Source organism: Phocoena sinus, chromosome 18 (genome assembly GCF_008692025.1).
Source record: "Phocoena sinus isolate mPhoSin1 chromosome 18, mPhoSin1.pri, whole genome shotgun sequence".
NCBI lineage: Eukaryota > Metazoa > Chordata > Mammalia > Artiodactyla > Phocoenidae > Phocoena > Phocoena sinus.
In genome coordinates, this window is record NC_045780.1 from 11,330,627 (window position 1) to 11,342,977 (window position 12,351).

At 35.4% G+C, this 12,351-nt stretch overlaps 1 protein-coding gene and 1 non-coding gene across 8 annotated transcripts in view; both read left to right on the plus strand.

Moving 5' to 3' along the window:
- NBEA (neurobeachin) overlaps positions 1-12,351 on the plus strand; it is a 620,064-nt gene that overhangs the window by 279,755 nt on the left and 327,958 nt on the right. For all 7 annotated transcript variants that reach the window (XM_032611436.1, XM_032611437.1, XM_032611439.1 and 4 more), the window contains one exon: positions 8,505-8,566. In XM_032611436.1, coding sequence (XP_032467327.1) covers positions 8,505-8,566 — 62 coding nt within the window. The remainder of the gene's footprint in view (positions 1-8,504; positions 8,567-12,351) is intronic.
- Positions 2,016-2,122, plus strand: LOC116743359. The gene has a single exon (XR_004346747.1). It is a non-coding gene; the product is annotated as a U6 spliceosomal RNA (small nuclear RNA).

A 12,351-nucleotide genomic window follows, 5' to 3' on the forward strand; every position in this document is an offset into this window, starting at 1 on the left:
CACACACACACACACACACACACACACCCCTATGGGTGAGGAAATAGTTTTATTGGAAGACGGCCAAGCTCATTTGATTATGCGTTGTCTCTGGCTGCTTTTGCCCTACAATGGCAAGAGTTGAGTAGTTGTGACAGAAATTTATTATTGTCCCCTGGCCCCCATCCCCAAAGCCTACGTATTTTATCTGTGTCTTTACAAAAATGTATGCTGACCCTTAATGTATATGATACATCCAGAGACTTCAGTTTTATTCCTATTCTGAAGAGAGTAAGACTGCCATAAATTTGTGATAACCTAGTTTTTAAATGAACTAAAGTAAATCAATGAATGAATGAACTCTCACTGTTTCTGCAGTATTTTGAAGGTGTTTTTTAAAATTTTCAATTAAAATTTGTAATCTAAATACAAAAATAAGCTGTAATGGTTTAATTACATTTAAAAAAGCATTTTTTTAGTAAATGAGCTTAATGTTATTTTAGTTTCTTGAAGATAACATTACAGTTGTTTTCATTTGTAGTGCAGTTTTAAATCAAACTCTCTGAAACATAAAGGCAAATCTTAAAATGTCCAATCAAAATAGTATGTAATACTACTGTCATACAGAGAGAAATAAGTCAGAAAGGGAAAAACAAATACCGTATGCTAACACATACATATGGAATCAAAAAAAAAAAAAGTCAGAAGAACCTAGGGGCAAGACGGGAATAAAGATGCAGACCTACTAGAGAATGGACTTGAGGATACGGGGAGGGGGAGGGTAAGCTGGGACAAAGTGAGAGAGTGGCATGGACATATATACACTACCAAACTTAAAATAGATAGCTAGGGCTTCCCTGGTGGTGCAGTGGTTGAGAGTCCGCCTGCCGATGCAGTGGACGTGGGTTCGTGCCCAGGTCTGGGAAGATCCCACATACCGTGGAGTGGCTGGGCCGGTGAGCCGTGGCTGCTGAGCCTGCGTGTCCGGAGCCTGTGCTCCGCAACGGGAGAGGCCACAACAGTGAGAGGCCTGGGTACCGCAAAAAAAAAAAAAAAAAAACTAGTGGGAAGCAGCCGCATAGCACAGGGAGATCAGCTCGGTGCTTTGTGACCACCTAGAGGGGTGGGATAGGGAAGGTGGGAGGGAGGGGGATGCAAGAGGGAAGAGATACAGGGACATATGTATATGTATAACTGATTCACTTTGTTATAAAGCAGAAACTAACACACCATTGTAAAGCAATTATACTCCAATAAAGATGTTAAAAATAAAAAAAATAGTAATACTACCTAGACACATATTAATATTAGTTGTAGCAGTAACAGTAAAAATTCAAACCATTATTGTTATTTCAGAGGATGTTTATTTAATATTGGTTTTTTTGTTTGGTTTTAGTTTTTCAGTTTTAAGTTAGAAAGCCACAGTTTGCTAATTGTTATGTTTTTGACCTTAATAAGTTTAGATGACTTAAATGGTAACACTGAAAGTAATTTTTTACCTCAGGAGAATATCACAGTGATGAAATAGAAAAATAAATTTCATGTTTCAGGTAAAAAAGTAAAAGAAATGTAAAAAACATAGGAAATTGATATTATGTTGGTAAAGATGTGTAAGCATTGCAGAAGTCACAAAAGGTACACACTTTATAGTTATACACTGTATCTCAGAATGCCGCATAACACAATGTGAAAACTATACAGAGCAGAGAATTTCAAAGACACTGCCAGCTGCACACCACTGAAACTAAAGCAAGTGAAGGGTAGTGAGCGTGCAAACCTTCTTTCAAGGTCTGTAGTTGTTATTCAACATTTATTATTAAAATGAAGCTATTTCAACTATTTCAGTGCCATTAATGTGAACTAATTTTGGAACTTAGAAAAGTTAAAATCATTAGAAAGTTATTTAAAAACTAAATTGTCCTGGGCAGACTTGATATTTAAAATTCAAATTATCAGAATAGTCATGTCTATTTGATGGAAATTAGCATATTTTATTATGAGGAGAAAGAGAAAAACTAGTTCTTAAAACTGTACTGGTGCTTGCTTCGGCAGCACATATACTAAAATTGGAACCATACAGAGAAGATTAGCATGGCCCCTGTGCAAGGATGATATGCAAATTCGTGAAGCGTTCCATATTTTTTTGTTATAAAGCAGAAACTAACACACCATTGTAAAGCAATTATACTCCAATAAAGATGTTAAAAAAAAAAAAAACTGTACTGGTAAGATTACTACCGGTAGTTTGCTAGTGGGACTCATAATAACTCCACAATTTTGTCCAATGCCATGTTATCTGTGCAATATATTTATATCAGGTTTGTCAGGGTTATAGCATCCATACCTAAAAAACAATCTTAAATATCAAAATTAATTTTTTTGCCTATATTCTAAATTCTGTCTGGGATGAAACTCACTTTCTTTCTGCAAACCTGCTCCTTCATTTATTTTCCTTTCTCACTTAAAGGTTTTATCATTCACACTTTGCTCCTTTACCCTGTCCTTTAATGTCATATTCAGTTATCCAGAGTATTTTATTGTCTTCTCCAAAATGTCTTTCAAACTGTCTCTGCTTGCATTGCTGCCGCCTTCAGCTCAGGTTTTCATCATCTTGACTAGACAGTTCCTATTCCAGTGACAGAAAGCGATCTTCCCAAAATAGATCGAATTCTGTCTGCCCCTGCTTAAAATCCTTCAGTGGCTTCCTGTTGCCGGTAGGAATAGGATGCCATAGATGGCTCTCTTTCCTCTCTTCCTCCATCTTCATTTCACCTCCTTCCATCCTCTGCACTCCGCAGTATAGCATCCCAATTCCATTTTACTAGCAATGTCATGCTTCTTTATACCTCTGATGTTTCTCTGTCACCTCGGATGACTTTCCTTTTTTCCTTTTTTTGCCTAGATAGGGTTAGCATCATCCAACTCAGATGTCACACTCCCTATAAATTCTCCTCAGCAGAGCTGCTCACTACCCTTTCTGTGTGTCTAACACTCTGTACTCTCTGTGTCCTTCCTACGATTCTGTGTCATGATTATTTGTTTATATAAACTCCCACTTTCCTCACTTCTTTTTAAACTTAGCACCTGGCGGGGTATCTGGCACATAAGACACAAGTTCAATAAATGCTTTTTATTACTCAGCCATAAAAAGAAATGAAATTGAGTTATTTGTAGTGAGGTGGATGGACCTGGAGTCTGTCATACAGCGTGAAGTTAAGTCAGAAGGAGAAAAACAAATACCGTATGCTAACACATATTAAAAAAAATGTCATGAAGAGCCTAGGGGTAGGATGGGAATAAAGACACAGACCTACTAGAGCATGGACTTGAGGATATGGGGAGGGGGAAGGGTAAGCTGTGACGAAGTGAGAGAGTGGCATGGATATATATACACTACCAAACATAGGGTGGATAGCTAGTGGGAAGCAGCAGCATAGCACAGGGAGATCAGCTCGGTGCTTTGTGACCACCTAGAGGGGTGGGATAGGGAGAGTGGGAGGGAGGGAGATGCAAGAGGGAAGAGATATGGGAACATATGTATATGTATAACTGATTCACTTTGTTATAAAGCAGAAACTAACACACCACTGTAAAGCAATTATACTCCAATAAAGATGTTAAAAAAATAAATAAGTAAAAATAAATGCTTTTTGAATGAATTGCGCTCTTGTTCTTAAAAAAATACTTTTATTTTTCCTTAAAATCTTTTTTCTTCATCAACTTATATTTAGTTGTATAAATATATATCAACTATATATTTCCTCAGTTAGTGATGGTTTTTAATTCATTTAATTAAAGTTTATTGAGAATATACTCAGCACTGCCCTAGTCATAGATGTGTATGCTCTCCTCTTTTGGAAGAGGGCCCTTGCTGAAAGAAAACGTGATGTTCCTTAGAAGATGCATCCCACCTGTAAGTATGATTCCTCGCTTGTAACCGTAACGCTTCATACGCTTCACCTCCCACCATAAGGGGCATCCTGCTAGAAAGGGAATTTTTCTACACTAATTTTAAGGGTCTTAATTTGATCTTCGAATTCTACAGATGCATGAAGTCAGACCCACACATTGAATCAAATGTTTCTGACGGCTGTGTATTAAAACAGCATCACAGTACCTTTCAGTATTTCTTTTATTAAAGAAAGATAGTTTTGTCCCAATGGTCAAGCTTTTAACTTAACGTTCATTTACAGTTTAGTGGGATTTGGTGAGGTTTTGTCGGTGGTGGTGGTTTGTTTGTTTTATTGGCAGAGGAGGGTAGTTCTGAAAGTAGAAACTGACGTTTTAACCCCTAGTAAGTGTAAACCCAAAAGCACTGCCAGCGATTTATTTGGGTGGCAGTTCACTCATCTGTACCCGGTACGTGTTTGCTGCCTGGACCTGGACCACCTTAAATTTGTCTACCTAATTCAACTTCTCATGTACTTGTATCTTGGCCAGTCAGACAACGTTGAACAACGTTTCAGTGTAGTTCATGGTATATTCAAAAGCTTGTACTAGACAATTTCCTCACCACTGGAGCACCTCCTATATATTCAAGCTTCTTTCTCTCACGTGTTGACTCTCTACACTCCATGGGTTCACTTTATACTGGTAAGGTAGTATGGTCCACAGTATTGGACTAGTATTTCTAGTCAGAATATTTATTCTGGTGAATATACATGTCCTGGTGAAAGTGTTCTGTTAATTGGCCAACACTTCTAACTAGATTTTTGCTGGAGGGGCACATTTGTATCGCTTCCATAGGGAATACTTCTTAATTGACAAGGTAAGAAAAGTCATCATGGAATAGGGATGCCATAACTGATCCTAGTGTCATTCCTCCCATTGTATAACTTACTCTATATTCTTCCTCTTAACTTTCAAAAACGTGTAATTTTCTTTCTTTCCATCTTTATCTACCTTTGAATTTTACTGTAGCACTCCAGTCCCACTTTCACACCCCCCTATATTCTAGTCAGCCAGTCGCCCAAGCTACAAAGGTCTTTTCAGAGTTTTTTCATCCCCTGCTCCCTCTGTACTTTCTGCTTAAGCTTTTGGTCCCCATGTCTGACCAACATATGCTACCTTCTCCAAGAAAACTGTCAAAATCACCCAAGTTGGAATTAACCATTATGACCTTTCTCATCGTCACATGTTGCCATCCTGTTAGTGTCAAATTATTTAAGTAGTGCTGCAGCAAACACAAAATGGCCTTTCAAGTTAAATGACTTGAATTCAGGTCCCAGTTCCACCACTTACCGTATGAAACATCTTGGGCTAGTCACTGAATCCCTTCATTTTTTTATCTCTCACATGAGGTGATAATAACTAGTTCAAAGAGTTGTTAAGAGAATCCAATGAGACAGCATATATAAGTGATTTGTAAATGATAAAGCTCTATGTAGGTCTTCCCTGGTGGTGCAGTGGTTAAGAATCTGCCTGCCAGTGCAGGGGATACAGGTCCGAGCCTAGGTCTGGGAAGATCCCACATGCCGCAGAGCAACAAAGCCCGTGTGCCACAACTACTGAGCCTGCGCTCTAGAGCCCATGAGCCACAACTACCGAGCCCCCATGCCACAACTACTGAAGCCCGCGAGCCGCAACTACTAAAGCCCACGTGCCTAGAGCCCATGCTCCGCAACAAGAGAAGCCACCACAATGAGAAGCCCGCGCACTGCAATGAAGAGTAGCCCCTGCTCACCGCAACTAGAGAAAGCCCACGCGCAGCAACGAAGACCCAGCGCAGCCAAAGCTCTATGTAAATGTTAGATAATCTTAGATTGGAATTAAAAGATGGAGCCCTTGGGAAGGTGTAGATAGTGTCTTATTAATCTCCTGAGTGCTAACACTATCCTTTACTCGTGAGGAGATATCAAATGAGTTGGTTTGATTATGAATTTCTTGCCAGACGCAAAAAGGAAAAAAAAAACTCAACCTGTTTCAGACATAACAATTTTAAATATTTGCCTTGTGCATATATAGCCCAAGTATAGTATCACTAGATAAATTTGGCTTTCTTGAGCTTGTGGTTAAAGTTATACCAAACCACGTTTATTACTTGCACCTTAAATTTTCAAATATAGGTGCTTTTTTATTTAGAGAATGTTCAAGGATAGTGTCATCAGACAATGCTTGTATTTTTCAATAGCTCTATTAAATGTCTCAATATCTCTAGATATCTTCAGTATCTCATATCTCTAATAAAAAATCTATTTGTTTTAGTAATACTTTTGTTAACACTTAGATATAGTGTCAACCAAAATGATTATATAATTTTTGAAAGGTGATAAGTCTTCCAAAATTGCCTCTGCTTGTGTTCTCATTGTCAAATTTAGGTTTTGCTTTTTTGTTTTGTTTCGTATTGTTATTTTGAGTAGGATCCATTATCATTCTGTTCATTCTAATTACATCACATTAGTAAAGGTCTATTGAATTGAAATCACAATGGCCTTTTTCAAAGTACCTAGAGTGCTGTTTGCAAACTGCAGTTTTGCTATCCTATCATTTTGTTCTCCTTTCCTTTGAACAAAGCATTGATGGAGCATTTGTTTATGTTTTTCTTATGATGGAATGATAGTATGTGTTTGGAAGAAGCATGAATATTCTTGTTACACAGCAGTTTTTTAGAAGTTCATTTAAAATTAGTCTGTGAGAAATGAATATAATTGCATGTTTTTCCTAATTTGTACAAGTTATGTATTTCAAAACTCTAGTACACAGAATATGTGGTGAAAAATTCTTTATATAATCATTCATCATATAGCCTTGTAGTCTAATCATTCTTTATACAGCTTGACAGTCTAAAATCTAAATTGATACGGAGTACAGATTTTATTTATGATCCTTTTGCTGTACATAGTCCTTTGGCCTTTTATTTAGTTTTTCTTTGTCAGAATTTCAAGTGGTTGAGTAGCCAACAGGTGATAAATGTCCCATTAATCTTTCTGACTCTCTAGCTCCTGAGCATGAGAATTGCTGATCAGTTGCAACAATTGTCTCTTAAATGAGCTTTTCACATCTGCCTCTTATTTCATTAGTTAACTGCCCAAAGATCTGATAAAATGGAATCCTAGTGCCTTTTTACAACTTGTTCTGTAGGTCTGTACGTTAAGGATAGAGTTGTTAGCAGAATGGGCACAAAAGGGTATTTATCCACTACCTACAATAAATATACATGCTAGTGTCTGGAAGACATTTGAGACTCTTTATTGAAATCACCTAAAGAAGAAAAAATAACTGGTTTCGCTTTAGTTTGCCATTTAGCAACAACTAATGTAAGATCATGGCATTTCTTACTATACAGGGCTTTTACTGATTATATTTGTCTTCATATAAAAAGAAAAAAAAAGTTAGTCTATTAATTTAATTTAAAAAACAGTTAGTTAGGGCTTCCCTGTTGGCGCAGTGGTTGAGAGTCCGCCTGCCGATGCAGGGGACACGGGTTCGTGCCCCGGTCCGGGAAGATCCCACATGCCGCAGAGCGGCTGGGCCCGTGAGCCATGGCCGCTGGGCCTGCGCATCCGGAGCCTGTGCTCCGCAACGGGAGAGGCCACAACAGTGAGAGGCCCGCGTACCACAAAAAAAAATAAATAAAAACTTAGTTAAAAATTTTAAAAAATATATTTTAAATTAGCAGACATCATGATGAGTATACTCTCCTCCTACCAGAGATTGTTATGAATCCTTGGTTACATCTTTCTCTATATGTTGGCACTTTAAAAATACTAACAATCATGATCTGCCTTCTTATGATGTTATACAGCAGTCATCTTTTTAATTGAAGTCTTGATGAATAATCAACATTTAAACTTCTTAAGAAGAATATTTTCTTACCTGTAGAATTGTAATAATAATAGCACATCACAGAATATAAATGAGAATTAAATGAGTTCTTGTACATTAACACAATACCCAGCACATAATATGTGATCAATGAGTAGTAGCCATTGTTACATATGTATTAATACATTTAATTCTTTTTTCTTCTGATGTCTATTCAGAGACTTTGGAAGCAGAACAATGGAATATTTTACAAGTATTGCATAATATGTTAATTGTATGTGAAATTCATTTTTCAATCTTTTAAAATTCATTTAACAATTGACAACCTGTGGGTAATTACCTGTTTGTAAATTATTTTAATTTTGTTTTTTGGAAGAAAATTTAGGCAGGTCTTCAGTGATTACTGTTCTGTGCTCCAGGAAATAATAACATAGCAAATGTCATTGGAATAAAAAGAGTTCTAACTAGCTTATCAATTTTGATAGCTATCTCACTTTGTTTAAATATAAGAAATGCCTTGACCAAATAAATAACCCAAGCCTGAGGTCAATTTCTTTAGTATTTTTCATATCTTCTTGAATATCTGAATATTTTGAAATTAATGCTATAAAAATATGTTAATGAATGTTTCCATTCATTTCATTTTAGGAATTTTACTTTAAAGAAAGATTTTATAAGTTAAAACCTATATAATGAATTAACTTAGAATGATGATTTCTACCATTGTAATTTCATTTTGTTTTAACCTTTCTTTCTTGTAGGCCTTGTTTGTATGAAGTCCAGCACATCTGTGGTTGAGCTTGTTATGCTGCTTTGTTCTCAGGTATGAAATCTCAATCACTTGATTACATTAAACTACATGAGGATTGTTTTGTCACTAACAAAAGAATGTATGTGAATATATATTTATATATTTTAAAAATTTCTATCATTTCATAGATGAGGAAAATAAATTATATAGAGATGTATTTTATGTAGATGATCTTACCATGCAAATATTGATTTAGTCTCCCTTTCCCTTCCCTCCCTTTAGCTGTCTTATTATTTCCCACCTACCTAGCCTTCTGTTGTTCCCTATTTTTTAATCTCTGCAAATATATGTATATATAATTTGTTATAGATTTTTTGATATCCATCTTTACACCCCATCCTTTAAAAATGATACAGTATTATTTATAATTTTGATGTTCATTGTTAATTACATGGTTTCTTTTTCACTCTTATAGATAATGAAAGCTAGAGGTTTTTTTGTTGCAGTAGCCAAAGTATAAAATATAGCTTATTAGTGAGGGGCTTTTGATACGATACCTTGCTGCTTTCCCTTTTTTCATGTAATTTGTATATTTAAATGTAAATTCTAAAAATCTACTTATACTATTTATCTTTAATAATCAGAATTAAAAATAGAATTATAATTGTTGGGTGTTGTTTTTTTAAGCAATTATGAGAAAATTATATGTAACATTTTTCTGATAACTAAAATAGGGACCTAATGGTCTTTCTTCTTGCCAGCTCTCCCAAGTCTCCTAGTGATCCCGATTTTCACATAAGTATTAAATATTTTGTAATATGAGAATAAAAAGACCTTATGTGTGTTTGTAATAAGTAGTTATTACATTATCTCTAATTTCCTCAGTAGCAAGGAAAATACATCTATACTGTTTCTAGTTACTGACCTGAGGTCTGGCTAAAACCACAACTAGCTTCCAAATAAACAACAATATGGCTTCAATTGATCCTTTAAAGCACCAGCAGAAACAAAAGAACCAAAAACTTACCCAGTAATTTTCAGTCTCCAGGTTTACTTTCTTCAAGAATATATTCATAGGGACATCATTAGGTCCATTTTCCCCTTTTCATCCAGAAAGAATAGTAATAAGGAAGAAGTTAAAGAAAACAGCATTCCTGGCAAGAGTTCATCTGCAGGGCGTTTGAAAATTGTTACCTAATGCCAGAGTCCTGAGTTCGAGAGACATTCTGTGAGATCTGTCTGGACCTTGTAGGTTCTTGACAATGCACATTTAAAAAAACATGGTTTTATGGGGAAAATATAGTGTAAAATTTCTTCTTCCTTAGCTCTTGGTTTCACTGCAGTTCAGAGAAATAAAGAAGAATGTAGCATTAGGGTCTAGTGTCTTTGATGGCCTCATCATCTAATCATAGGTTTAACATTACTCATTTGCTGGCTCCAGGAATTCCTGCCATTAAGGGCCCTAGAGATGAAACTTTGCCTCAGATATTGATTGAAAGGAAGAGTGAGAAATTTAAGCCCTCTGTGCAGTGCACTTTCAGTGTTTCAGCAAAGCAATATTATAAACATGTCTCTCAATTTGATCTTTACGTTGAATGTTTAAAATAATTCAGTGTGCTTTAAATATTTAAGTGGTTAATTGATTAAATATACCTCATTTAAGTGACTTAAAAATGTATTTGTTTACTGAAAAAAGCTCCAGTTGTTTTATTTTCTATTAAACTGAAACTTTGCTTTCCACAAAAATGTTTTTTAAAAATAAAGAAACAAATGAGTAATCTTCCTTCGATGCAATTCAGGTGGGAGGAGTTTACTATTCTAGTTTACAATTAGCTTATAAAAGCATCTTTTGAAGATCATCCATTGTTCAACGGATGTACACAACCTTGGTTTTTGAGAACACACACAAAATGGACATGTTGTCAGAGTTTCTTAAAATAGTCTGCTCTTTTCTCCACTACTCAACTTCATGGTGATTTATACAGTAACCCATTAGCCAGGCCACACAGCAGCAGCAGGCTCCTGACAGAGTAATAATACAGTTGCTGATGCTGCGGAGGTTGCTTGGTTCAGCAGCACTGCCAGTGCCGAGTTCTCTTCTGCAGACCTAACACATCCTTTTGACAGTGGAGCTGGATCCCTGTAGAATTAGCATAGTTCTGTAAGCTATCTTTGCGCCAAGGCATAGGCAATCCTGAGGAATCTTTAAAGCTGCAGAGTTTTGAGTTTTCTTCTGTTTTACAGTCAGCCCTTTGCGGGTATTGATAGCTCAATGTTCTTATGATGAGCAGTTACTAGGACTCATAAAAGAGCTGAAAATCTGAATGAGTTACTATCTTGATGAACTGCATGTATATGTTTTTCCCACAGTGGGAAATACAGCTAAGATATTATCCACACTGTGATTTAATTATTGGTTAAAATAAGTTTTCAATGCAAATGAAATTTTCTGGTTTATTTACTTGCTTAGAATATGCTTTTTCCCCCCTAAATTTGGATAGAACATGAAAGGATAGCATTTTATTTGGATAAAACAGGTAGCTAAGGGCTGAAAATGGAAAGGAAAATGCAACATTTCTCACAGCATTAGTTTTTCTTTCATTAGATGCTTTTATTTTTATGCTTTTGATTTCGGAAATTTCATGTTAACTACTACATATTATTAAGGATATCAGCTTCTCTTTCCTTTTTATCTGAGCTCCTGAATAAACTTACTATTGCCAGTGGATTGTGTGTAAAATATGGTCTAAATTTACATGAGATCATATTACAAGTGTCTGAAGGTACTTGTCAAGGATAATTCAGTTCATATGGACAGTCTTTTAAACTCTAAGGGACATGCCATCCAGTCTACCCCCCAGTGGAATTTTAGGTCTCTGTGGAAAACACATTTTAAGTTTTAAGATGCTATTAGCATTATCATTATATTGCATTAATTGTTCCACAGATACACAAAACATTTTTTACCATATATGGAGATTTTTCTTTTTCCTGTAGATCTTATGACATAAAGAATTAACTATTCTTCTTTCCTTTCAATTTGTATTTAAAGTACACTTAGTAGTATCATTAAAAAAAAATTGGGAGTAAAATGAGCTGGAGTAAAATAGTTAATATGTAGTGCTTTGAAAAATCAGTGCTTAATCAGTGAATAGTTTTCTCTGGAGTTCTTCAGTAACTCACCGTCTGCTATTGTCCTCTATCAACTTTTTTTTTTTTTTTTTAAGTTTTACAATCAGATGTGGTTGAGGTGCTTTTCATTAGTCTATATGTGCACCTAATTTTTCCATTACATTATTCTGAGTGTATTGTGTTCTTTGATGAAGAGCAGATTTAGTTTTCAAGTAAACTTTTTAAGGTACTATAATAGTTTCTAATTATTTCCAGATTTTTTTTAGGAAGTCTCCATCAGAGGTACTCCAGGAAAAATTGAGTGATGTTATCCCGTAGGATTTCTTTACGTTTTCATAAGTAAAGCTTAGCAGATGTCACTTGCATTTTTCTGTGCCTTATCTGTCAATAAAAAATGTTTTATAAATTGAGAAACTTTTATGTAAAAAAAATAATGTCTCTCAGTATTTAAGTACTTTCTGACTTGAAGCACTGATTAAGCAAATGTATGCTTAATGTATCATTTTTATTCTCAATAAAAACCCAAAAATGTATAAGTAACATAAAGTAGAAGTCAGCCTTGCAAGTCTCTTTAGGATCTGTGTATGAAGTTACTAACATGAATTATTTTGTGGTTTTGTTTGCCTTTATTCTTTTTTTAAATACTTCATATACTTAAATAAAAAGGGTTCTAGTGACTTCACTGATGTGATCAAGGCCATCTAACCCAGGACCTCTAAACACAG